The 27,978-nt window shown below is 42.6% G+C and overlaps 1 protein-coding gene across 4 annotated transcripts; it reads left to right on the top strand.

The window, feature by feature from the left end:
* On the top strand, positions 1-27,865 carry LOC136676933 (myotubularin-related protein 12-like). Of its 4 annotated transcripts, none has more exons than XM_066654238.1 (16): positions 1-230; positions 3,772-3,829; positions 4,425-4,564; positions 10,204-10,276; positions 10,659-10,795; positions 10,876-10,963; positions 11,896-12,019; positions 12,557-12,632; positions 17,610-17,707; positions 18,044-18,189; positions 18,562-18,640; positions 18,744-18,814; positions 20,608-20,777; positions 21,959-22,141; positions 23,990-24,148; positions 24,994-27,865. In XM_066654238.1, exons 1-16 carry the CDS (start codon positions 162-164, stop codon positions 25,579-25,581), a joined length of 2,259 nt encoding a protein of 752 aa, XP_066510335.1. In that variant the 5' UTR covers positions 1-161; the 3' UTR covers positions 25,582-27,865. The 4 variants fall into 4 exon arrangements, with proteins under 4 accessions (XP_066510335.1, XP_066510336.1, XP_066510337.1 ...); XM_066654239.1 differs by having other exon boundaries at positions 18,065-18,189; XM_066654240.1 differs by lacking the exons at positions 1-230; positions 3,772-3,829 and adding an exon at positions 5,378-5,567 and having other exon boundaries at positions 4,430-4,564.
* The last annotated feature ends 113 nt before the right edge of the window (positions 27,866-27,978 follow it).

The following is a 27,978-nucleotide window of genomic DNA, read 5'->3' on the forward strand; positions in this document are numbered from 1 at the left end:
GGCAGTGGACGTTAATGAAGGACGGGTGCGGTTTGTTTTACCGCTGGACAGCTTCATTTTCCCTGAATAAAAGAGAAAGGAGGGGGTAAATCCAGGGTTAAGTGTTAGACTTAAACGGAGCCGGTTGTGAACGGCTAAACACGGACTAATTCTGCGCCGAAATGTTGCGTTTGGGAGGCGGAGAAGCCAAGTCTAACAAACCGTCCTTCGTCTCTTACGTTACGCCAGAGGTACGACATTTTAACGCTGTTTTTTAACGTTTAAAAAGCTTGGAGTTGAGTTAAAGTCTCTAAAAGTGGTCTGAAGTGAATTAATTTGGATTTTACAGGAGTTAGCTCATAAAAGTGAAATTATTGTTGTTTTTCCTAAGTAATTTGTTGGTTATTTGCAAATAAACTGCTCCAGTGACCGTTAAAGTGCCCCTTTTATGTTGTGTACAATTACAGACTGTAGTGCATCAGCTTTTCTGAGTAATTTGTTACCCCCCTCTCCCCCTGCTCTTCATTTCTCAGGACCCCCACAGAGCAGGTGTGATGTGGTGGTGGATCATTCTCAGCGCTGCAGTGACACTGACGTGGTGGTGGTGTGTTGGTGTGTGTTGTGCTGGTGTAGAGTGGATTAGACACAGCAGTGCTGCTGGAGTTTTTAAACCCTGTGTCCACTCTCTGTCCACTCTGTGAGACACTCCTCCCTCGTTGGTCCACCTTGTAGATGTAGAGTCAGAGACAGTAGCTCATCTGTCGCTGCACAGTGTGTGTCGCTCGTCGTCTAGTCCTTCATCAGTGACACAGGACGCTGTCGGCTGGATGTTCTCCATCTGGCAGTGAGGCTGAGGGGATTAGAACTCCAGCAGCACTACTGTGTCTGATCCAGCACAACACACACAGCCGCCACATCAATGTCACTGCAGCGCTGAGAATGATCCACCACCCAAATAATTTCTGATCTGTGTGTAATGGGGGGGGGTCTGAGTGTTGAAGAACGGGGTGAAAGTTATGCAAAGTATGCACACAAAGTATGCAGAGCAACTGTATGTTCCATGTTAATTTAAAACTGAATTTACAGCAGAATATTTCATCTTTTAGTAGTTTAAAGTCAGGAGGGAGTCAGCTTCTACTGTTAGGCTTTAGATTGCCTTTTGGAAACATTTCTGTGGGGATTTGTTTGCTTTCAGCCCATTGGATCAGGTACTGGTGCTGGATGATAACTCCTGATCTCAAACTCTACTCCAGCTCATTCCAGAGGCGTCCAGTCTGGAATTATAACAAATGTATTGTTCATATCTACATTTCTTCCAGCCATTCTTAGTTTGTACTGGATCCTTATTAAAAGATTAATTTGTAGCATTAATGTCTGGCATTTGGAGCCCACCAACCCCTACACTGTGAAACAAGACCCCCCCAGTCAGTTTTCTGTGTGCTGCCAATGTCTAATTTCATGATAAAATGAGAGGTTCTGACGTTCATCTGTGTCTGTACAGTCACGGCGCTGGACCCATGTATGTGAGAGAGCAACGATGAGGTTAAATGAATAAAACCTGAATAAAGGAATAAAAAAAGAAACAAACAAAAAAACCTGCTCCTCGCTCCTCACTGCTGTGCGCTCGGGGTCGGGGTGAACAGCGAGCGGCTCATTATCATTTAAAGGAACAGGTGCTGAGAGCGGGCGTTCTGAACAGGGGTGTTTACACAGGGGGAGAACACTGCTTGATCCTTGTGATGTTTTGACCAAAGCTGGTCACAGATGTTTCATTAAGACCCAGAACTGCGTGTGGAAACGGGAGGGAACATGTGCCCTTTAAAGTGATCCGCACACCTTTCTCCACAATGAACCATTTCCCTTAAAAATCATTCTGAGTGACTGTAGTCACCTCTTAAACTGGACCTGTTCGTCGTAGTCAAGGCCAAGTTTTCATTAACGGAAATGGAAAGATTATAAACTGTGCTATTTATTCTGTTTATTTTCACAAAGCTAACTAGAGCAGTTTCTGTGAGAACGGTACTGACCTGACCAGCCACTTCCTGTGGCATTCTGACTTCTAGAACGTTCTTACTGGGAAAACATCATCAGCAAAAATGTGAGCTAATAAATTCACAAGAAAGAGATGCCAGCTTAAAGGAGACATGTTTTCCCCTTTTTGACAAATGGAACACAGTTCTGGATCCTAATGAAATATGTGACCTGCTTTTATCAAAATACCACAAAGATCAAACCCCACAGCAGTTCGCTCCCCCTGTCAAAACAGCCCTGTTCAGAATGGCCCTTCAGCACCAGTGCCTTTCAAGAGCAAATACTCCCTCAGTCAAACTTTTTTTTTTTTGAGTACCGAGAGAGAGAGAATGAGAGAATGTGACGGGCTGGGTGCAGACACTAATGTGAATCTGGGTGCAGACACTTTTTGTGCATTTCTCAAAGTTGAACCTGGGCTGTAGTCAACTGAAACTAGTGGGGTGTAGTTACTCTTTAAATGATAATGAGCCGCTCGCTGTTCACCCCGACCCCGAGCGCACAGCAGTGAGGAGCGAGAAGCAGAAGCTCTGGTTTTTAGTCGTTTTCACTCTGTTCTCTTTCTTCTCCGTTTTTACTCAGTGCTCTTATTTCTCCGCACTCGTTGTGTCTGTTTTGCTGCGTTAGGGTTAAGGTTAGTTTTTGCGTGTGTTCAATTGTGGACAAGCAGCAGAATGTTTACTTTAATGTTTGAATGTGAGGGAAAGCAATGTTGTGCAGATGTTAAACCAATAGAATTTAACACTCAGGTGGACTCTATGCTTTATAATTACACTAAAGTAGAAAATACAGACTAGTGTACATTGATATCTGAAAAACATGTAGCTGAGCAAAAACACTCCATGCCCTAAAGGACAGTTAGATTAATATATAACTAAGTGTCTAGAAAAATAATTAGGAGCTGGACAGTTGTGCAGACACTGTGGATATAATCTCTATAAAACCATGGAATGACAGAAGACACTCCAGGGAAGGAGGGAAGGTGCACATGAGCCAGTGCTCTACAAGTGTCAGCGAGGCTTTTAACCTTTGCCCATAGAGTGTCATTAATTATTCCCCTCCTACACACCTTTCAGCATGACTCCGCCTTTTTCTGGGTTAGGTTCCTTACGTGAGGGGCACTTTAGCCGTGGGTATTCCTGCCTGTGGTGATCAAGTCCACTTCCCTAACCATTCGACCACTTCTGCCCCCGGCAACGGTTTTTGCGGCTGTTGTTGTTGAAGCGGTTGTTGTTCCGCGTTTGGCCCGTCACTCTTGCTGTTTTTACAGATGTTCTTACAGATGTTGTTGTGGCTCCTGCTGCTGTTTCTGTTGTTGTGAAAATTGTAGGTGTGGTGTTTTTTGTGGCTCATGCTGTAGTTGTGGATGTTTTAGGTGTTTGTTGTTGTTGTTGTGTTGGCTGTATTTGTTGGTGTAGTTTCTGTAGGTGTTTTTTATTATTATTATTATTTATTTTTGTGTGACTGTTTTTGTAGATATTTAACGTGGCTGTTGTCTATTGTTGTTGTTGTAGTAGTAGTTTGCTGTTTTTGTAGCGGTGGTGGTGGTGGTGGTGGTTGTTGTGGCTACTGTTTTTGTTTTTGTAGTAGTTTGCTGTTGTTGAGTACTTTGTTAGCTGTAACCCAGCTGTAGCATGTGTGATGACTTGTTGTGGTCACCCCTCTCTAATCTTTCTGACTGTGACCTGTCCATGTACAGAAACAGTGTTGTCCTCTCTTTTGTCATCAGATGAGATTAAAATATCATCCCCCTCTTTTTCACAGGAAATAAAATGTGAGAAGGAACCAGCAAAGAAACAGCGTCACCCCGATCTGTTGCCAGGTAAATGGAAGAACTGCTTTTTGATTTGTTCAGTTGTGGTTAAAGTTGTGCATGTGTTTGTTTGTTTTAAACACAAATAAATACCAGTAATTACTTGTAAATGACACTGTAAATATTCTACAATACATTCATTCGTTCGTTGTCTGTAGCCCTTATCCAGTTCAGGGTCGCGGTGGGTCCGGAGCCTACACCTGGAATCACTGGGCGCAGGGCAGGAACACACCCTGGGGGGGGACGCCAGTCAACACACACACACAGGCACACACACACCTTCACGGATACTTTAGAGTCGCCTAATCTGTCCTGCAGTGTTACAGTTTCCTGATGTTTAATACGTAGTGTGATAAGAAAAATAAAACGATGGGAGTTTAGAGCTTTGTGGTCCTACAGTGTGTTAAATAAATGTGGTTAAATAAACCCCAGGCTCCTGAGGTTGTAGTTCAGTGGCACATCACAGTGGTTCCATAAGAATATCCTGCTTAGCTCCACTGGTTTTATTCAAAGCTATTATCCTCTCATTTTTCTATTGTTTTGTTTTGTTTTGTTTCTCTGAACATTCGGCTCATTTCTCTCTGATCTTTGTCCTCGTCTCCAGGAGAAGTGATATTCTGTGATGCCGACCCCATCCTCAAACAAACTCAGGATGACCTCTCTCAGAGGGGAATCTTCGGCACACTTCTCTGCAGCAACTTCCGTGTCTCTTTCGTCAGTGACGAGATGCCGCTGGAGGAGACGGTAAGGGCATGGGGCAATGTTTGCACAGAGTTCAGCGGATCCCACTAACGCACTGGTGTCGTATGCAGCTAAAGGTTGGCGTGTGTTTATGGGCTCAATAGTTAATGGTAGTGTGTCAGTGGATTCAGTAATTCTCAGGCTTATTTATTAGGTGCACTAATACGTATTTAGTGTAACATAAAATTGTAATAAATTCAAACATTCTTCCATTGACTATTAATAAAAATATAAACGCAGTAGTGTAAAGTTTGTCGCTTCATCAGGAAAAAAAAACGCTGCAAAAGCATGTGATGGACTTGTTCTGTTCTTGGGGATAATATTGTATCCAAAACTATGTGGAAGGTCTAGTTTAGATGATTTAAAGGTAGCTTTTTACTATTTAATTTTTAGGTTAATTTTTGTTGATAAATAACGACAGTGGTTTAATGTTTAATGCTGTGCAGTGGTTACCTTAAAGGCAAAAAAAATAGCGGGAGAATGTTTAAATTGCAGTTATAGGTTACACAATAATAACATGTAAAAGTTATTTTTTACACCTAATAACACGCTGATATAATGAGAAAATCTCTGGTTTAATCACAGATCTGTTTGAAATATTCATGTCTGTCATGAGTAGATCAGTCTGTGTCTGTCCATAATTTCACATTTATTCAGTCAGCTGTGGTAGACGCACAAGTCACTGGACAGCTCTGTGTTTGGAGGAAAATGCTAACTGCTAATTTGATTATATTAGCTAACATTTGCTCTGTGTAATGATTGAGGACCCACCTACAGATATTTCTCTTGTGCCTCTTTCACACATGAACTTTGGAGAAGTTCTAGAGACACACCGGAGGATCCGGTCCGGAGATGTCCCAGAACGGTCGTTCTCACACTGCGTCAGATGTGCTCTCACAGTGGGAGATGAAACACGGGCTTTAGCCGTGGGGGCGGAGCCTGTGCAGTGTGTGCAGGAGAAAGTCCAGAACATGACTCTACCCAGAGTTCTACTAAGGCACAGAGGGTAAGGTCTGGGTAATGTCCAGGACTCCTCTGGGTTCATTTCTGGATTAACCTCCATGTGTGAAAGGGGCTTTGGATGTTCAGAAGACTGTGATTCCTCCTGACACCAGAGACACTGCAGCATTCAGATCGCCTTTTCTCCCCCTACCATCTTTTTGTGTTTCACCCAGTTATTAGTCACCTCCATTTCCACCATTCAGTGCTCTACCAGTGTCAGGAAAGTGGGGGTGAACACATGCCTCCTCCAAGACATGAGGCCAAATCACTGCATGTTTTAATATCTGCTGCTAACACAACACCACCGAAGAGCTTAACACACCGGAGAAGAACCAATCAATCATTATTTATACAGCGCTTTTCACAGAAGGAAGGTGTCACGGCACAGAGAGACTCCCACAGCGCACGAGCCAAGATCTCAAACAGGATGAATACAGGGCGGGGGTCTGGAACAGAGATCACAAACTTGTCACATCAGCTCACAGACTCATGTATTCGCTGATGATGTGAGTGGAGAGGGGGGGTCATCCTACCTTCCTCTGAGAACAGGACTCCCCTCAGTCCCCCGATGATGGGGCCTTATACTCCTGCACCACTTTAGACGTACCTTTCTAACTTCTCAGGAATCTGAGCAATGAGATTTTATTTGTTGTCACACTTAGAAAAATAAATAAATCAAGGTTCATTACAAACTTGGATTCAAAAGAACATCTGAGAACACATAGATGCGCCAATGCAACTTCTATATTTGAATGTTTAAAGGGGATGTAGCCTTCCCCTTTTCCAGGGAAAACAGTTATGGGGTCTTTATGAATACTGCTATGGGGTTTGATCCTTGTGGTATTTTGACCCAAGCATCAAACCCCACAACAGCATTCTCCCTCCCCCCTGTGTAAACAGCCCTGTTCAGAACGCCCGCTTTCAGCACCTGTTCCTTTAAATAATAATGAGCCGCTCACTGTTCACCCCGACCCCGAGCGCACAGCAGTGAGGAGCGAGGAGCAGAAGCTCTGGTTTTTAGTTGTCTTCTGTTTTGTTGCTTCGTCTCACATAAGCGCGGGTCCAGTGCTGTGATTGGACAGACTCGGGTGTCTTGTTTGGATTAGTGGGCTCCAGATCCACAAATGAACGTGCATATGTGAATTTTGTTGTGACTGATACTGTATGCTTCTTTAACTTTACTGCTCTAAAACTGCATGGTGCTCTGCACATTTTCACTCATGCTCAGGTCAGACAGCAAGGTTATTGTGAAAGAGGAACTACTCCTGGCCACTACTTTTACTTCAAGAGACATTTCAGGAACTTGAGTCTGACTCAGTGGCGGAGTAAATAGTGGTGAAGTCTTGGACAATTTGTCAAAGCAGTTTTGCCTGTTCTTCAATGTGAGTTTTACTTAGGGCTGCAATATAGGAACAAAATTATGTTTTAAAATTATTATGGTATGTACTGTTACTGTGATATGTCAAAATTTTATTAATTGCCATGGGAATAATTACTTTTGCTGTGTGTTAAAATACAAGCATACGTGGCTATTGTGGATTATTATAAACTTGTTTGTAGCTGCTGCCAGTTCTCATCCAAAGACACAAACACTTCGGCATCAAATATGAGTTTCCCCAGATCCACGGGTAAAACTGTGCAGTTAAATGTAGTTTTCTTTATGGAGATGAAACCTGATACTGCAATAACACCATCATTCACATTTTATTAAAATTGTTAAAGGCTAAGCACCACTTAATGGACCTCCATGAATATTCCACATTATTGTAGTTACTGACAGATATAAGTATGAATTAAAATGAAAATGGCAGCTCAATTTGCTTTAAAACTGACAATTTTATTAAACTGACGGAAAAACCCGAGCTCGCTACGGAAATTCTTGAACCCGACCGTGACGTCACTGGTGGACAACAGCTGAACAACGCCGCGGTAAAACACTGTTATGACTGACTGTTATGACAGTATCTAGCTAGCTAAATAACCAACATTATTCATGACAGTAGCCTAGCAATAAGCTAAACTCAAATTTAGAGGTACCGTTGTTCTTGTAAATGTGATCAAGTCGAACTCGAATTCATCCGACACTATAAACCTCCGTAATGCAGCTACGTAGCCGAGTATAATCTGAGCCACCGAGTTTAGCAAGTCAAGCTAACGTTAACTAACACCAACTAAAACAGGCGAAGTGAGTGTCCTTACCCTGTTTACCTCCATGTTACAGAGGCTCTTGAACACCTTTCGTTGGTGTCCTTACATGCCCATATTGTTGGAAAAGCGCCAGTGAAATGAGCTACAGATAACGGAGTGAGCGGAGGGTCCTTTCCAAAGTGCCCGTTTAAAGTGGACAAATTTAGTCCATTTTCTGGATATTTTGGGATCTTTGGGCCATTTGTGCACAGATGTCCCACTGTACATTGAATGATTGCAGCCAAAAACAACACACCTTTTCGTCATTTTGCATTAAATTAAGTGCAGCTTCTAGAGTTGTTGTCCACCATCTACGTCACAGGCAAGACGCCTATTAGAGTTTCCCAACACCGTTGGGGGGGGACCAACGGTCTTTTAAACCTTATTGCTTCAATTAGTAAGAAATAACATGTTTTCTGACTATCAATAAACACAAGTTAGGAACTCAAACTCCACTGTAGCTGCTGCTCAGTCTTTTAAGTGAACGAATGTATAATTTCTAAAGGTCAACAGACAAGCTGAAGTACACCTGCTCGAAATAACTGTTTCTAAAGTAGGAAAAAAATCAACCTTGCTGAACTCTTCAGAGAAATTCAACCTCACTCTGCCCTCTCCATGAGCTCCACGGTGCGATTAAACCTCGCTGTTCCTGTTCCACAAACTCCCAAGAGTGGTTAAAACTCATTAAATCTCACTACGCCTGCTCCACAGAGGAATGAAATCATCCAGTCAGTCCGTCAGGTCAGACACGTTATTAATGTTGAAACATGAATGGGAGTTCTAATAACACGCAGCATGGCGCCTGTTTACTGATAATGTCCGGCCCTTCAACAAAGAGCCAATCAGCTGGCTGATACACTAGTGGAGGAGGGTCATTGATTTTGAGCAGTAGTGGGAACAGCCCCCTCAGTGTGGAGGTCAGCAGACCAATCGCTACAAAATTTAGTTTTTTTTTCTTTGGTTTTATCAGTGATTTAAAATGTTCTTTAAAATGCTCTATTGAGTTTGTGTTTTCCCTGTGTCTGCATGGGTTTCCTCCCATGGTCCAAAACACACACAGTGTGTTTGGTGTTGCCAAGATGGACCCTAGTGGATAGAAATATCTATAAAGACCGTTTGTTTGGGCTCAAATTGCTAAAGCTTATTCTTGAAAATCTCAGATTTTTCTAGAGCCTCATTTACATATTCAAGCTTTCTGCAGGACTTATAGCCATGATTGCTTTGATAAACACACATTGTCCAGCCCTAGTCTGAATTTGAATAATCTGTGATGTGTGATAAGCATCAGTTTATTGTATTGAGCCTGGGCTGCTTTCCTTGTCCTCCTTTTTTATAACAGGCTGTTTTCCCTGTCACTTCCATCGAGGTCAGGGTCATAACGGTTAGTTTGTAGTTGAGTAGAGTGAGACGACTGAGGTTAGAATTGATACGATCGCTGTAAAAGCAGGAAGTACACTCTGGGTTCACAAATAGCAGCGTGTTGTGAAAATAAACCCTGTTCACAGGAAATGTCCACCCTGTGCTAACACTGCTGCTTTCTCTGTGTTCAGCAGTGTACTGTCTTCTGAATGGCACATGATCAGGGCATTAAAAATGGGTTATAACTTTGTAGTACTGAGATGAAAAACCGAGACCCTGCACATTAGTCCCGATGGAACCGTGCGTCATTTCAGCTCCAGGCATCAATGCCCTGTCTATGTAGGGCTGGTCCAAGCAATATTTCACAGGCTTTGTAAACTCTGTACCCTTAGTCTGTCCAATCACAGCACCGGACCCGCGTTTATGTGAGAGCACAAAGACGAGGTTAAACTCAGCAAAACAGACACAACGAGCGCGGAGAAATAAGAGCACTGAGTAAAAACGGAGAAGAAAGAGAACAGAGTGAAAACGGCTAAAAAGCAGAGCTTCTGCTCCTCGCTCCTCTCTGCTGTGCGCTCGGGGTCGGGGTGAACAGCGAGTGGCTCATTATCATTTAAAGGAACAGGTGCTGAAAGCGGGCGTTCTGAACAGGGCTGTTTACACAGGGGGAGAACACTGCTGTGGGGTTTGATCTTTGTGATGTTTTGACTAAAGCAGGTAACAGACGTTTCATTAAGAAATTTAGAGAAATGCTGTCACATTTGACTACTTTCCGAAGCATCTCTGGAGTGCAGTGCAGATTGTTCTCTGAGGATGCTGAAGTGAATTTTTGATGAAGCTAAATATGATATAAATGTTTAACATATTAACTTCTTTTTCAGGACCTTAACGGTTCTGTCTAAAGGCTTTTGCTGTCCTTGAGCATTTGAAAGTTCCCCCCGGGGCTAAAGCTGGGACGTGTGTGTGTGTGTAGTGTTTTATTTTCTTGTCCTCTTTTAGAATTTTGTCCAGAGCCTATAAGATAGTCGTATTGTGAACCTAGAACACAGTAAGATTTTGAAAGACTCTTGTCACTCGTTGTCTCTTTATCGCAGGCACAACATTTCAAGAACAAGCTCTATGGAGAAAACGACATTCCTCTGATGTGTGTGGACCATATCTACGGAGGTAACGTTGACTGACTGTTGTGTAAAAGACCTGCTGACTTTCTGTTTAGTGGAGATTATAGCGTCCAGCAAAAGTTTACATTTCTAATTTGCAGAGGTTTTACAAAGGGTTTTTCAATTTGCCTCGTGTTTATACAGAGCCCAGTTACGGTTTTGTTTAGTGATTTAAACACAGCACCAATACTGTTGAGTTCAGAGGTTACTTTACCTTGTCTTTTTTTAAAATCCATCTACAGCCCTAATATATACATATACCTACAGTACACACTAAACCTCAGGGTCTCCCGTGTGGGTGTGAGAGAGATGCCCAGTCATGGACGACCCTGATCAGGATGAAGTGGTTTAGTAAGTTGAAGGAATAGATGTTTTCATTTGTTCTACAGTTTTTGATGAGAAGAAGAAGCTGATGACTGGAGGCATGCTGAAGAATAAATGTCCCTCTAAAATGATCATCCACTGTAAAGATCTGAGGGTCTTCCAGTTCTGCTTAACCTTCGCCAAAGAAGAGGACGCCAGGAAGGTGAAGTGAAGCACATGAAAACGAGAAGGTCTTTGCAGGGTTTATTTGGACTAGAGCTAACTGCTAAATGTTTGAATTAGATTTTTCAGGGGATCGCTCACCACTGCCTCGAGCCGAAGTCTCTGAAGTGTGTGTTTGCGTTTTCCTACGCTGTGTCCAGAAGTCCAGGTACGGCATCGCTCACTTGTAACTTCTGCATGATTAACTTGAAGCAGTATAATGGCTTCATTCACAAGATTTTTAAAAACATGCACACACTCAGTTCAAAATATGTGGAACATGTTTTCATAAAATTAATTAATTTGTTTATGTTTAAAGAGGAGATGCTGTACCTGTTTTCTTCACAGATAAACACAGTTCTGGTTCTCAATGAAACATCAGTGACCTGCTTTGTTCAAAAACACCACAAAGATCAAACCCCACAGCAGTGTTCTCCCCCTGTCGAAACAACCCCGCTTTCAGCACCTGTTCCTTTAAATGATAATGAGCCGCTCGCTGTTCACCCCGACCCCGAGCGCACAGCAGTGAGGAGCGAGGAGCAGAAGCTCTGGTTTTTAGCCGTTTTCACTCTGTTCTCTTTCTTCTCCGTTTTTATTCAGTGCTCTTATTTCTCCGTGCTCGTTGTGTCTGATTTCTACATTTAACCGTGTGTTTGCACTCACTTTACATCCGAAGCAGAGCGGAATCACAACGACTTGTGCCCCACATTTTTAGACCTAGCCCAGAGAAAACAGACTGGGTGTTCTTGTTTCACAGAGTGTGGGTTGGTGGGCTACAGATCCCCACATTAAAGCAACTCTGTGTAGTATTTTTACCTTGAAATTCCAGTTTCAAAATCATAGTGATGCTCCACTGAGCTGTAACAGAAAGAACAGAGCCCCTGTGTTTGGTGCTAAAGGCTCAGTGCTGCAGAAACTGTGCTATGTAAAATTGAGGAGAGTAGGAAACCCAAGCCCCTCCCCCTTCATCGTGTGTCCCCTCTACGTTTAGTCGTCAGGTAGACGATTTGGCTCCAATAAGATTCAGAGCATTATCACAGAGGTGGTCCTAATATTTTGAAGCAGTATCCTAATGTTTACATTCTACTAATGCCTTCTCAGAGCTGCAGAGGTCACAGAGGACTGTTATGTTTGAATCTAAAGAAGACTGGGTCCAAGAGATGAAGAGAGTGAAAGGAAACTTAAGAGTTGTCACTGAAAATGAAAACTTTGAACTCTCCAAAAGGTGGGTTTGGGTGGTCTCTCTGGAGTAAAGAGATTAAACTGTGAGCTACTCACAGTTTGGATTAATTTCAGTCGCTACAAGACAGGATGAAAAATAATAACAGAATTTAACTCGATTAAATGAATTTAAACAAGTGCAGAATGTGTCCAGAAAATAAAAAAATAATAATAGTGCAAAATTTTTGTGACATTCGCTACTAAAGTCAGCACAGGGATCTTTTTTTTTTTTAACATTGTGAGGAGTATAAACAGGGGGAGACTGTTAGTGTCACTGTCCCACAGCTCCTGAGTCCTGTGGTTGTGGGTTCAATCTCCACCTCGGGTCCCTACCATCAATGGTGTGAGTGTGTGTTTGACTGTGTGGGTGTGTGATGCCCTGTGATGGACTGGTGTTCTGTTCAGTGTGTGGTTCCAGGTAGGATCCAGACCCACCAGAACCCTGAACAGTGCTCTCAGAATATGAATGAATGAAATGAGAATAAACACGCACGAGAAAACAGAAACAGTGATATAAACTCATGTCCCACCCTCTTTATAGGTTACCGAAGTTCTTCATCATCCCAGCAGCTGTCACTGATGAAGACATATCTAAATTCCCCGGAAAAGGTTTACCGGTAAGAGCCTCTCTTTGTTGTTTATGTCACTTGTGAAAGAGAAAAGTGTTGCTCCTCATCTGTGGCACACCCAGAGAATCTGACTGTGACATCACCAGGGATCAGACTCACTTACGAGATGTTTTTCACGCTGGTTAATATTTCCTGGGGTTACACAAGTAACATTAATATGTTAAACCTTTCTAGAGGAGTTCAGTGATGCAAGGTTTGTTCCTCAGGACGTGCTTTCGCTGTAAACGTGTCTAGTGTTTGAAATATTGAATTTAATGGGATATCAACATTAAAAACGGAAACAAAAAACTTCTGAGGTTTGCTTTAACACAGATAACACTGATGGGGTTTAATTTCCAGCTCGGGCAAGAACACTGCACTGTAACAATAAAAGTCACTGGGCAAGACTCTTCATTTTACCTTCGTCTCTAACGCAATTTAAATGGTAAGTCGCTGTAAACATAGACGTAAAATCATATCTTTACGGTAAATAAATATTATTCCAAGCAGTTTAAGGGATCACTTTTATTGGTCGATGCATGATGACATTTTGACACAATATAAAGTGCATTTTAAATTATAAGCACCTTTTATACACACGAACATTTCAGTGCTTTACAGCATCAACAGAAAAAATAAAACAGCAAGAATAGAAATAACAACATTTAAATCTATTAAAGCAGTGCAATATACGAAAACACATCATTAAAATGATTCAAACAGTTAATGATCATTCATTCATTCATCGTCTGTGACCCTTACACAGTTCAGGGTCGCGGTGGGTCCAGAGCCTACCTGGAATCACTGGGCGCAAGGTGGGAATACACCCTGGAGGGGGCAACACACACTCACACCTACGGACACTTTTGAGTCTCCAATCCACCTACTTAACAGAGCTGTGGAGGGGGACAGATCCAGACCAGAGTATGGTGTGGATGGCAACACTGCCATGAGTGCAGCTAGAGACGGGCAATGGGTGCAGATTGAAGCTAGACCCAAGTGCCGTGCTGTGTATAGTTCTAAAGTCTTGTCTTCTACTCCTGGTACCACAGCTGGTCCAGGAAATTCAGCTGCTAAACCCAACACTGCTGCTGAGAGAGCACAGCCCAGAACCAGACCAGAATATCGGTCTTATTCACTTCAGCTGAAAAACAGATCTGAACCACTGCATGCCCTTCGTGAGAATCACAAACTCAGTAAACACAGCACAGAAAGTGCCAGAAGTGTCAGCCAGTCCCAAAACCCTAACAAGCCTACTGCAGACACCCTGTTCTTTGGAAATGATGTTGTTAATGGGGAACAAACCCAAAACTCATAGTGCGATGCGAGCCAAACATCACTGTCCCTGAACTTACTGCAAAGCTTCCAGCTGTACTGGCTGAGTACACGAATGTGAAGCGGATTGTTTACACATTGGAAAGAATGACACTGTCAAGCAGGAGTCTTAAGTTTTAAAAAGAGACTTTAATGACATCATTAACACACTCAGTAAGTTCAACATACAATTTTTCATCAGTGGACCTCTACCTGCAGGAGGCACTGGTATGATCTGAAGGTTGCTGGGATTAAACACCTGGCTACAGAACAGCTGCAGGTCAATGGACTTAACTTCATTGACAACTTTAACTTGTTTTTTGGGAAGAGAGAACTTTTTAGGAGAGATGGACTGCACACGAACAAGAGGGGTGTTAAACTTCTGACAGACAATCTCATTTTCTCAGTGTGCAATCTATCTACTTCTCTTGGGGGTGGCGCATCAGCATCAACATCCAGGAACTCTCCTGTACAAGCTGATGACACCATGTCACAGCCAGAACATCCTCTCTCCACTGAGGACGACCCGAGGGAGCAGCAGACACTGGACATGAGTGGCAATGACCAACTCTGTCAGCTGCCAGAGACACCAAAACCCCAAGAGGAATCCTCCATGTCCTCTATTCCCTCCCCACATCACCCCACCTGAACCTCCCAGCAGCCATGGAGAAGCTGGTTTCGGCTGGGACATGGCTGTCACTTTCCCTGTCAGCCAGCCCTCAGGTGCAAAGAAGAACCACCCCAGCTTCTACTCCACCATCATCTACTGCCACTTCCCCACTGCAGTCCCCCAGACTGTCCCCTAAGAAAAATCACGCTCCATCACCACCTAGAGCACCTCAGCGGAAGAGACAAGCTCCTCGACCACCGGAAAGGCAGCTTCGCTCACGGCCCCATCGCCAGCAGGAGCTCCACACAGTTTTGTCAGCTGATGAGGGCGAGGAAAAGTGATGTTTCTCGGGTCCTGGTTGCTGCAGTGATGATGTCAGCAGTAACATGTTTTCAAAACAAGCTTGGACCTTTGATGCCTGTAATCTCTCCCATTCCAGTACTTATCAGAGAGAGAAAGGACAGGGAGTTCAGGGCAGATTCTGTGACTTCACAACATTTGAGTACCTCTGTGTAGTTCTGAAAGGGACACCACAGATATCACTAGTAACTGTCTACAGGCCTCTGAAATAGTGCCAATTTTATTGATGAATTTACAGAGATGCTGTCTTTTATTTCTACAGACTTTGATCATTTTGTTTTTGCTGGTGACTTTAACATATCGACAATCCCAAGGACTGTTTTGCCAAGGAACTACATGCCATATTGGACTCTTTTGGCCTTTCACAGCATGTTACAGGGAGTACACATTGTCATGGTCACACTCTGGATATTGTTATCTCAAAGCGTTGTCAGATCACTACTGTGTGTTCTTTGATATGTGGGCCTCACCAGTCATCAGAGACAGAAGAGTTTGTGTCAAGAAAAGGATTATAAAGGATTGCACAGCTACACTTTTCATGAGTAAAATGTGCACTACACCATGTGAACGATCCGACTGTTGATGATCTGCTGAATAGTTTTAATACAACAATTGTCAGTGTAATGGATGAGATTGCACCAGTTAAAATGAAGGCCATGTCTTGCAAACAGAAAGCACCTTGGAGAAATGCTTCTGTTGTTGAAATCCAAAAGAGGGAGTGTCACAAGGCAGAACGCAGATTCCGTAAAACAAGTCTTCATATTCACAAAGAAATCTACAAAGATAGGCTACGTCAATACAACGCGACAATATGCAAAACACGACAATCCTATTTCTCTAGCATCATCAACAATAACATTAACAACAGCAAAATCCTCTTGACCGTGGTCCACAGACTCACTAACTCACCCACACCAATGGCCCCTGAATTAGTATCAACTGAGAGATGTAATGAGTTTGCATTCTTTTTTTAACACTAAAATCCAGAATATCAGGCAAGCGATTGAATGAGTCTGTACCCTCTCCATCACCTCATAAAGACTCCTTAGTTAAAATGTCAGAGTTCAGTATTGTAAACAGTGAAATTTTAGTTGACACAGTTAATCATCTCAAACCATTCACTTGCAGTCTCCACACACTACCAACCACATTTTTTAAAGAATGTGTGTCACACTATAGCACCAGACATACTCCACATTGTAAACACCTCACTCATGTCGGGGGTTTTCTGAGCTCTTCACTAAAAACTGCAGTTATAAAACCTCTTCTAAAAAAGAAAAATTTAGAATCATCTCTGATAAGTGACTACAGGTCAATTTCTAATTTACCGTTCATTGGCAAAATCATTGAGAAAATAGATTTTCAGGCAAATTACTAGTTTCTTGTCCCTTAACAGTAGCCTAGACAAGTTCCAGTTCGGGTTCCGGTCTAATCACAGCACCGAGACTGCTCTAATCAAGGTAATTAATGACATTCGCTTAAATACAGAGGCTGGAAAGGTATCTCTTCTATTACGTCTTGACCTTAGTGCTGCCTTTGATACCACTGACCATAAGATTCTTATAGATAGACTCGCAAACTGGGTTGGCCTCTCAGGAACAGTCCTGAAGTGGTTGGTTTATTACCTGGAAGGCAGGAACTACTTTGTAGAAGTAGAAAATAATATTTCAGAGAACATTCCAGTGACCTGTGGTGTCCCTCAGGGCTCTATTCTTGGTTCACTTTTATTTAATTTATATATGCTTCCTCTTGGTCAGATTCGACAGGACTATGGGCTGTCCTATCACAGCTATGCAGATGATACTCATAGTAACTGGCCCTGTCCCCAAACGACTCTGGTCCAGTGACTCATTAAGCAAGTGCCTTGAACACATCCCGAAATGGATGGGACACAACTTTCTGCAGCTGAATAAAGATAAAACTGAGATTATTCTGTTTGGGAACAGCACTGAGAGACAAAGAGTGGCTACGTATCTGGACTCGAGAGCCCTCAAATCTAAAGAACTGGCTCACAACCTTGGTGTATTAATGGACTCAGATCAGTTTTAGTCTCATATTAAAGCGGTTACTAGATCAGATTTTTACCATCTTAAGAACATCAGTAGATCAGAGATTTTCGAAACGTATCCATGCCTTTATTACTAGCATTGATTACTGTAATGGTCTCTGAGCTGGACTTCCACAAAAGACCATTAAACATCTTCATCTGATTCAGAACACAGCCCCCAGAGTCTCACTTGAGATCACATCATCCTCAAACCCTTACACGGGAGACCAGTCTGTTACAGAGTAGACCTGTTCAAACAGGAATGTTTCAGTCTTGATTTAAAAGTGTCTAAAGTCGGGGCTCTTCTAATGATCTTGGTCTGGTTCTGTTTCAGAGCGGCGCTGGAGCTAAACGCTGCTAGTTTTGACACGAGTCAGGACTAACTCTAGTTCCTAAAGATCTGAGGGTTCTCAGCTCATATCTCTTTAGCAGATCTGATAAATACACTGGTCCTACCCCATTAAGACATTTATAGACCAGTAATGACACCTTAAAGTCTATTGTGTAACAGACTGGTCTCCAGTGTAAGGATTTATGAACAGGGAGGAGGTGTCTCTTCTTTTGCTGCCTGCTTTATCTTATATCTATATAAAAATATGGTGTTATATAATGGTTTATAAGGCATTCTCATTTCTTTTGTTTGTTTGTTTTAAAGATATGGTGTTGGTCCCATCACAGTGGCTGTGCTCTGTTTAAAGCCTCCAGTCTGCCTCCTTCTCAGGAAGAAGGGCTGCTGCAGCCATACATGGACAGGTAAAGGGTTAAAAAAAAAGTGTTTAGCATTAAGAAACACAGTAAAGGTGAATAAATGTTTAGGTTCTTGTCCCTATTCATTCAGAGATATAAATATATATATATATATACACACACACACACACACATTTTTATTTAGTAGTTATTAATGATTACAAATACACACTAAGAATTAATAAATCATTAATAAATCTGTGGTCCATAGCCAAAGTTGGCCGTGACAGCTCTGAGACTGTGTTGATGAGGAGCACTTTGCAGAACTGTACTTAATTCACTGCCTTTTTCCTTTTGGATCAATAATAAATAGCAACCATCTACTGTTTTATTTCTAATCAGGACGTTCCTGTTTTGTTGCAGAATGCTCCATGCAGTGGCCCACACTCACCTGTACTCCTTAAAAACTGAAGATCTCTCAGAAACGCTTCCCACCATTCAGGATATTCAACAGTCGTACACTAAGTTCAAGCAGTTTTTTCTGATTGGTGAGTGTGTTTTAATGGAGGAAGTGCCCAGGCCCCAAGGTGCGGAGACGAGATTCCATGTCTCTAGTGGCTAAGTAGGTGAACTGCAATAACTGCCCCCTGGTTCAGCTCATGTAGCCTAGCATTTAACAGAATTTAGCCTTTCTATAAAGGAGCTGAGGGTGGAATAACGAGTGTTGGGGAGGGTCTTTTAAAATGACTGACAGGCTGTCGGTGTAAACAACATATTTAAAATAATCCTTTTTTTATCATGTTCTTCATATTTTACGACCAGTTTGTACGAAGTTAGAACATGAACTTGACTAATGCACATTAAGATGTTAATAGCAGATAATGTTTGTGTTTGACGCTTAATCCCTTTTCCATCTGTAGATAATTCGACCGATTTCTGGTTGTCTGATGTGAAGTGGTTCTCCTCGCTTGAAAACACCGGCTGGCTGGACATCATCAGGTAAGGTTCAGATAGACGGCAAACGTCTCCCCAAAACTGCCGCATTTTTATATTTTGTCCATCGTCATAAACCAGAAAATTACTAAATTAAATCTCTTTGCAGACAGTGTCTCCACAAAGCAGTCGAGGTGGTGGAGTGCCTTGAAAAAGAAAACACAAATGTCCTCATCTTGGGTAAATTGAGAATCTTAATGTTGATGACGTCTTATACCGGGATCAGACTACACAGATTATGGCCTGATTTTTGTCGTATCCGGCAAACTTCCAACGTCAGAACCGAATCTGAGCATCGGGCGCGACATAATCAAAGATCAGCGACGTGTCTAGGACACGCCACGACACCATGACGAATCTTTTTTTTATCTTTTGGCCCAATCATTAGATTTTTTTTTTTTCCTACGACGTGTTCCTGATGATGACCAATAGGAAGACAGCGCTCTGTCCGGGGCACATCTGTAAACACAGAGAAGAGAGAGAGGGAGGCTCTGCTGCAGCCGTAAGGAGGAACAACCTTTACCTCAGGTTTTCTTTGCAGGAGACTGTCCACACTGTCCTCTCTGTAACGGAGCCGCCATCTCTTTTTCTTCTCCTCCTTCTTTTCACAACACAATCTCCAGCATCTCACACAGGGCATCTGTACCCGTGATGGACAGTTTCTTGACCCACCTCCCACAATGACGCCAAGAAAACAATGGTCTTTGTCAAAAGTGTAGTGTCACCAGGTTCCCGACCGAGACGGGGCACACATTTATACACAGCGCTAATCTGACGTAGTGAACGCTGTGAAAGACAAACAAATCGTGTGGTCTGATCCCGGCATTGAACAGAGTTGAAGTGAATGGTACCAAAATCACAACACAGCGCAGCAGCACTCATAATGAAATTTAAACAAGGAACACAAAAAGTGAACTAGTGACTATGTGTTTACAGTTGAGTGTGACTGAGTAGAAGGTAGATGCTCACTAATGTTCAAAAGCAGAAGTGAAACGTTACTCGGGGAAAATCAAATCCTTCACTATTTATTTAAATATATTTATGTTAAATTAAATGTTTATTAAATGTATTTATGTAAATTGTATTAGTTGCTACAAGAACCTGATAAATGAAGCCTGTTTATATCAAAATCACAATTTGAAACGTTTAATTCTGGCGTGTGATCAACAACACCTTCAGTTTAAAACAGGGGCTTCTGGCTTCTGTAACAAGGCAAGTTTTTTTATAGAGCACTTTTCATACAGAAGCCACTCAAAGTGCTTCACAGAAGAAACTGTTAAATTAAAAACAACAATAAAAAAATCAATAAAACAATTAGTTTGTACAAAAAGTGCTTTTACAAAAATAAAAGTGCAGAGTGTTTTAAAGCGAGCTGTAGCTCAAACAGGAGTGTTTCAGTCTTGATTTAAAAGTGTCTTAAGTCTTCTAATGTTCTCGGTCTGGTTCTGTTTCAGAGCGGCGCCGGAGCTAAACGCTGCCTCTCCGTGTTTAGTTTTGACCTGAGTCAGGACTAACTCTAGTTCCTAAAGCTCTGAGACAGATCTGATAAATACACTGGTCCTACCCCATTAAAGACAGTTATAGAGCAGTAATAACACCTTAAAGTCTACTCTGTAACAGACTGGTCTCCAGTGTAAGGAATTAGACCTTAAAGACAGATCAGGCCTGGATCATTTATCGAAAACACTGTTGAACTGAGATTTTTCGAACCAATATTGAGATTTAAACCAGTTTCTTATTTTCTCCAAACCCTGTTACACACCTCTGCACCTCTGCATCCTCAAACAGATACGAGTCCAAAGAAAAACATGTTTTAATGATGTCAATCAAACATTTACTAAGTTTAATTTGACTTGAATAAAACAAGTTAAACTGAGTTTTTACCACAAACTAAAGACTTGTAAAGCTCTCTTTAGAGGTTGAGAGAGGATGCTGACATTGAGTCTAACGGTTGGTTTTGTGTCTGATTCCAGAGGAGGAGGGTACAGACCTGTGCTGTGTTATTTCGAGTCTAGTTCAGATCATGCTGGACCCTCACTACAGGACACTGTTGGGCTTCCAGAGCCTGGTGCAGAAAGAGTGGGTGTCTGGGTGCCATGCCTTCCTGGATCGATGCAATCCCCTCTATCAGAAAGACAAGGAGGTTTGTCAGAAGTTCTGCATTTGCATTAAGTACCGAATCAAATCTTTTGTTTCCATTTTTCACCCAAATATTACTCGATTCCAACCCCCTCACCCTCAGCTACCTCCATGCACCACTCAAGCACATGCTCCTTGTGTCACTGGACAGCACCCAGGCACCAGTGAGAGCAAAGTCAGTTGTTCTCTCTCAGCACTCCTGGCCTCAGATGTCTGCAGCAACACTGGGGCTCATTATTCAGGATTATCAACTTCCTTGTTTTTTCAAAAAGAGAGGGGAATTCTTGTAGATGAGTCAGAGCAATGAGAAGCGGCCGAACACTCGTGCAGTGACATCGTAACTGCAAGTAACTTGGAGCATTTTAGCATCAAGCCAAAAACTGGATATGCTCTTCTTCTTGGTCAAAAATAACAGGCTTCATTTTATAGAAAACTGGGCAGTCTGGTGGTGCAGCATGGGGTGTCCATGTCACAGCTCCAGGGTCCTGGAGGTTGTGGGTTTGAGTCCCGCTCCGGGTGATTGTCTGTGAGGAGTGTGGTGTGTTCTCCCTGTGTCTGCGTGGGTTTCCTCCGGGTGACTATCTGTGAGGAGTGTGGTGTGTTCTCCCTGTGTCTGCGTGGGTTTCCTCCGGGTGACTATCTGTGAGGAGTGTGGTGTGTTCTCCCTGTGTCTGTGTGGGTTTCCTCCGGGTGACTGTCTGTGAGGAGTGTGGTGTGTTCTCCCTGTGTCTGCGTGGGTTTCCTCTGGGTGCTCCGGTTTCCTCCCACAGTCCAAAAACACACGTTTGTAGGTGGATTGGTGATTCAAAGGTGTCCGTAGGTGTGAGTGTGTGTTGCCCTGTAAAGGACTGGTGCCCCCTGTGGGGTGTGATTCTGGGTAGGCTCCAGACCCACCGCCTCCCTGAACTGGATAAGGGCTACAGACAATGAATGAGTGAATTAATGATTTTATAGAAAATAATATTTCTTATTTTGGTGCTTAAAACTGTAAAAAAATAAATAAATAAATAAAATGAAACCTAAAACTTTATACATTTATAGTCTTATTATAATTTAGCTAAATTTCTGTCAAATCTAAATATTTCCTCGTACAGTGACAGCTGTCAAACTGTGAGCGCTGTAACTAGTTTAGAAAACCTGATAAACCTTTGTTAATGAGTTTATATTTGTGTGACATTTCCTCAGTGTCAGTGCCCATCCCCGGTGTTCCTGCTGTTCCTGGAGTGTGTGTGGCAGCTGCTTCAGCAGCAGAGTCCAGCCTTCCAGTTCTCAGAGACCTTCCTAACCGTGCTGTCCGACAGCCTCCATGTTCCTGTCTTCAGCACTTTCCTCTTCAACTCCGCCTGTCAGAGAGAGATCACTTTGCAGGTAAAACAGTTCAGCTCCATCAGATTGTAGTGTGAGCCTAACCTTTGGGCCACTCCTGTTGTACCTCTGGTCGGTGTAAGGCCAGACATTTGCATCTAGGGTTTTTAACACTTTTCTGCTCTTCTTCGGTGAGGGAGTTAGTGAAGTCAGATACCGCTGTTGGGGTTTAGTTCAGGATCGCAGGTCCCGCTCTGACTCGTCCCGAACAGCGCTTTTCCACATCATGCTACCTGTTGGACTCCACTCGCTGTTTGGTGTCTGGTACCTAGTTTGTTTTCCACTGCTCCAAACCCTGTCACTAACAGGAAACCTGCGGTGGCAGTGAAGTGGGTCTGTGTATCTTTCGTTAACTGGTTTTCTATTTTTATCCTGCAACAGAAAAACAGTGAAAGACCCATTCCACAGTTTTGAACGAGAGAAATATCATTGATTTAAGGAAAACAAACCGTTTTCTACAACAGAATGAAACTAAATACAAAAAATGAATATGAACAAATATCAATGAAAATAACGAGTTGTTTTTCATTGCTGCTTGTGGCTGATTATGGGATGGGCTGCGGATTTTAGCCAGAACCAGGAGTTTTTGACACTAATAGAGACATGTGTTTTGAACCGGAGGGAACTGATTGTGCTGGTAGATTAAAGATGAACGTATTGCACCCATTTCACCACTTCATTAGAAACATGGGCGAGGACGGGGAACATATGCTGAGATCTCTGTGCACGTTGGGGACGCGGGTTTCCAGGGGGAGTATCTGACACGTCTGTTATCTTCCTGTTAGGTCTGAGGATCCAAATATAAACTTATTGTGAGCTACAATAAAAATATATCAGATTCTCGTATTCACTGTGTTTGTGTTTTAAACACAAATTGTTGCTGGGGACTGATTAGAAATGATGTCTAAGACGGATGTGTGTAGTTTGCTGGGTTCTTTCATCAGACATTGGTCCAAGAAGTGTTCAGAAGCTTAATTTTTTTATTCAAATAAAATCAAATGTGATCAACTGCTGTCGCTGGAGATTTTACAGATGACTTGTTGGTGCTGGATGTCTGCATTTTGTCACGTACGATGACGAGTCTTGCCAATCAGCGGTTTACACGTCACAGTTTAGTCCCTGCTCAGCTCTCTCGGGTCCAAGAGCGAGCCGGTACCGAGGGCATTTTCACACTGCTCCAGAACGCTTTTCATCGTTGCAGTTGGGGGTCGTTATCGCTGGTTTGTTTCCACACTTTAGAACTTAATCCGAGCCATGGCTCTATTGTGGAACTCCATATGCCACTGTTCAGAGAGTAGTTTTGTAAAATGGTAGGAATAAGTTCGATCTGTTTGTGTCCATGTAAAAAAAACAGCAAACGCTTTGTTTCCAGGTCCAAATTTACTTAAAGTAGAAGCACAAACTCATGTACAGCTGCTCTAGTGGGGCCTATTTTTTCATGCTTTTCTGTGGAGATCTCACTTTAGCTGAAGGACTCTTTACTAACCTTTTGGAATTGAATGATGCTGTGTGAAATAAGGAAGTACAGGTGCATGTTTCTGAGACGTTCGAGTCAATCAACAAGATTATCCAGTATTTTTAATGCATTACGTCATCAGGAATGTAGACCACATGCTTAATCACTTTCAGAGAAAATAATCAGACACTTACACATTCTTTAAACAGCTGAGAAATTCTCTGGTTGAGCAGCGGTGCAGTGAGGACAGCGTCGCCTCAGTGGGGATATAACCTCATCAGGCCAAAGGCAAACTGCTCTCTCTCTCTGTGTATGTGTGTGTGTGAATGCTCTCATTCAAACCTCCTCCTCTCTCACACCTTCCTCTGACTGCTGCGGCCTGATTGTGTTGACAGGCGGAGTCCCAGGGCTCACAAACGACTCCATTCAACTGTCCTGCAGTGTGGGACTGGTCGGTGCAGTTTGACAGCAAGGCCCAGGAGCTGTTCATTAACCCCCTGTATGCTGACAAGTTCAAGCAAGATAAAGTCTTACGCAAAGTTCCTCGGCCCAAGGTAAAAAGCCTCAGTATTTTTGCTTCATTTTTGATCTAACTTCACAAACCACATCATCATTTGAGTTGTGTGTTCCGTGTTGTGGCTTTAGTTTGAATGTTAAATGAAGTGCAGTGGCTTGGGTTTCTGCATCGCTGTGGACAGGCGTTTGTCATCCAGGAGGTGGAGGACATAGGACACAGTTTGGTCTTCTGGCTGTTTATTAAAACAAATAAAACACAGCCGAGACGCTGTGTTTATTTGACTAAGCCTCACCCCTCCGTCTCCTCAACCTTCTCCAGCCCGTTGTACCCATTAGCGCACCTTTTCCAGGTGTTTCTCACTGTGTAATGCACCAGTGGGGTCTCCCTGAGAGACTAAAGAGTTTCATGGCCTCAGCCCCCTCCTTTGTCTGTGCAGCACACATCTGAGAAACGTCTGTGTTCCTAAATAGAGTGGGATTTCCATCCATGGAGTTTCTTCAGATTATAAAAATGCACATAAAGTATTCTAAATTGTAAAGGCCCAACATTCACCTTTAAATATCGCCACCCCCAAATATGACCATGGGCTTGGACAGAAGCGCCGCAACAGCACTGCGCACAAGTCAAAAGACCACACAGCATTTATATACTTTCTGTCAAAACATTAAGAAAAGTTCTGTACGACATGCTTCTGATCAAAGCAAAAACCCACTCAGATCTCACCACCCCCTCGTGGGAGCCTCTGATGTTAATTCGCAAAAGGGAAGTGGATGAAAACACCACTAGTGCATTTTATTTCTTCTCTGCTGGTATTTCTTTATTGTGAAAAAATGTGGATGCGAACCCGGTTTATGACGCTCCGGTTTTTCTGTTCCTGTGCAGCACCAGCGGCAGATGTCCTTGCCCAGCTCAGCCTTTAAGACTCCCCCCAGGAAGGGCTTCTTCAAAGACGAGACGGAGAGCCTGAAGAAGATGCTGCGCGTGAAGCGGATCAGCCGCTGGATGTCGTCTCCCGAGGGGCCGGGAGTGACCACGCGAGAATTTTACGAGGCCTGGCAGCGGCGTCCTGTGGATTTTCACGGTTTGCTGCTGCCATGTCTGGACGGACCAGCTGTCCGGCTGTGGATGCAGAGATACCTCCGTTGGATCCCTGAGGTTCAGATCCTTGGAGGAGGCTCGGTGGCGGTCACCAACAAACTGGCTGAGCTCCTGGTCCAGGTTCAGGAGCTCAGGAGGGAGCTGGACCTCAAGGACTGCTGGGAAACTGAGACTGAGCGACCCCAGCTGAGACCTGGCCCTCTGGCCCTGGCTCGAACCTCGCTGCGTCTCTCGTCCTCATTCCCCTTCGCCTCCAGCCGTAACTGGACCTTCAAACCCACCATCCCCACCAGCCTGCTGCAGAGCCTTATGGTCACGGACAAGCTCGCGAGCCAAGAAGACGAGGCCACTGAGGCCATCAGCCTGGTTTAACTACAGACGTCCAGAACCTCGTGGTTTTTCTGTTCTGAGACGGTGCTAAGGAAAGTTCCTAAACACTGGATGACGGCTTTGCATGAGATCGTGAGGAAATTAGTGTTTCTTACAATATTATTGAATATTACGATAATGTTTCTGTTAAGAAAAGAAAGTAGTGATGTGAAGAGAACCGTACAGAAACTGTTATTAGATCATGGTCCCTCTAAAGCGATGAAATGCCACGGTGTATGTGCTTTGGCCATGGGTTTGTTCGGTCCAGAACGGTCCGGACGATGATTTTGAGAGCAGGTAGTTTTTATAACACCAGTGGTGCCCTACTGTATCAACCTCCAAACTTAAATGTGAGCCATAAGAACTGATAAATCTGTGTAAATAAGTATTCCATCCATTACTTCATGCCATGTTTTTATCATTTTCTCCTCCTCTGAGCTTTAGACTTCGCTCTCGTACGAATGAGGGCAGTTAATCGTAGCAGCTCCATGTTTTTTACATTGAGTACTTAACCGCTAATTAGCACTTAGCGTTTTTATAAATGTAAATGTCCACATGCAAGGATCAGCGCACCAAAGCACTCCTTTAGAAATCAGGATACCCTTTACTTCTCATTTTATTTGACTGAAGTTTGAAGCATTTTCTAAGAAGCTGGTTCCAAGCTTATGCCTCACAGAACGTGCTAGAAGCTTTACACTGCTTCATTTAATGAGACGCTGTTATTAATCAACCTGACGTTTCCAAGCAAAAGAAAGAAACAGAGCAGGTAATCGGGGATAGGAAAGGGTTAACTCTGCATTTATTTTTGATTGTTGTGATAAAGTTTTAAACTACTGCCTTAAATCACCTTCTCAGTGACTGCACTTGGTGTTTTTGCCTTAGAATGAGCTCAGCTTTATTTTAGAATGAGGCTTAAATGCTGACTGTGTGTTTATTTAAATAAAATTCAGTTTATGGTGCGTGTCCTGAAAAGCGCAAGTGGATACATAGATATTATATATTGTAATATATATAACCAGTATTAAATATTCCGATTATTTGCATAGATTTGTAGTAATTCTTTATTTAAACAGATGTGACTTATTTTTAGATAAAAGCCTTAGATCATAGGCGATTAGAAACGTTTTATTGAAAGTTAAGCTAAGCTAAGATTTCCTACTATTGTGGGTCTTGTTTGTTTTTTAGTGCAGAGTGATCTTAGTTTTGGCGCCACCTGGTGGTGGTTTAGATTTAAAGGCACAGGAACCAAAACAAAATAGAAAAATCGGGAACGAGATGTGTCCTGTTCTTCTGGTTTCCTCTCGATTTCTTCTTTAACCGGACTTCTGTTTTCTGAACGTGGTCTGACTTGTAAATACTAAGCTTTCAATTAAGAAATAAATGAAACATATTTTATTATTATTTGCACAAAGGAGAACTCTCCTTTTTCGTGCAGCAGCAGCTCTAACGCAGGAGTGTGAACCGGGCCGAATGCAGCATTGATTGGGTTTCACTGCGTCCTGAAATCGGGTTATATTTACGAAGTAGTCAGAGCTTCTCTGGAACAAGAATGTGTTTTACAGGGACCCCAAGTCTCACCCCTGGGAGGGACGTGTGTGTAAACATCATTTACAGGACAACAACAAGAAATAAAACGTGCCTTTAGATATCACTGTTAAAAATGGAGCTGCTGAGGCATCAAGGATTTATACAAATACACAAAGTGCTTCCAGAGCAATGCCTTATTCCCTGTGTGTGTGTGTTATATCAAAGTCATTAATATATTGAGGGCACACTACTTCAACTGTGGAGACAGTTTATTACGTCAAGTTAATTGTCTTAACCCTGTAATGTTTATATTTTTTGTCCATTTTCAAGTCTTTGGGTTTTGTTTGTTTTTCTGGAACAACGTATTTACCGCGTGCCTGATGTTTAATTTGTTTTCATTTACTTTTTTTTTTTTTTTAACTGAAATGTAATTTTCTAAACCTTTTACTGAGCACTTGTTTATCAAGAATTAATCTTTCATAAAGCTGTCCAGCAGTTTACTCCCTGAGCTGCTGCTTGTGAAAGCTCTTAATTGCACTACTTCTTTTCTTCAGACACTGTCGCAGTTGATGAAGCTGATCCACGTCAGTGGGGTGAGTTTGAACTCGCTCCTCGGGGTTTTGTGGTGATTACTGTACATTTGGGTTTGTTTGTGTTCAGAAATATAACAGTATGGTAAACTTGTGCTGAGCTTGATTGGACATTTGTAAGTGGCAAGGAATTATTAACCCGAGAGTAGTCAAATAAACTGCAATATATTTACACCAAACACCTTGTGTCTGCTCTTTCTGTTTTAATTAAATTAGTGGAGACTAAGCCTTGTAATTAAAGGCTTAAGCAATACTTACTGTCCAACTCTGGTGTTAATGTAGT

This window comes from Hoplias malabaricus, chromosome X2 (genome assembly GCF_029633855.1).
Source record: "Hoplias malabaricus isolate fHopMal1 chromosome X2, fHopMal1.hap1, whole genome shotgun sequence".
Classification (NCBI taxonomy): Eukaryota; Metazoa; Chordata; class Actinopteri; order Characiformes; family Erythrinidae; genus Hoplias; species Hoplias malabaricus.

What these genes read in the sequence shown, in the direction of transcription:
- LOC136676933 (XM_066654238.1), top strand. Translation starts at nt 162, where the DNA reads ATGTTGCGTTTGGGAGGCGGAGAAGCCAAGTCTAACAAACCGTCCTTC. An exon ending in CAAGCAGTTTTTTCTGATTG is followed by an intron (nt 18,190 to 18,561) that starts GTGAGTGTGTTT and finishes TTCCATCTGTAG; the next exon opens with ATAATTCGACCGATTTCTGG. An exon ending in GGCTGGCTGGACATCATCAG is followed by an intron (nt 18,641 to 18,743) that starts GTAAGGTTCAGA and finishes ATCTCTTTGCAG; the next exon opens with ACAGTGTCTCCACAAAGCAG.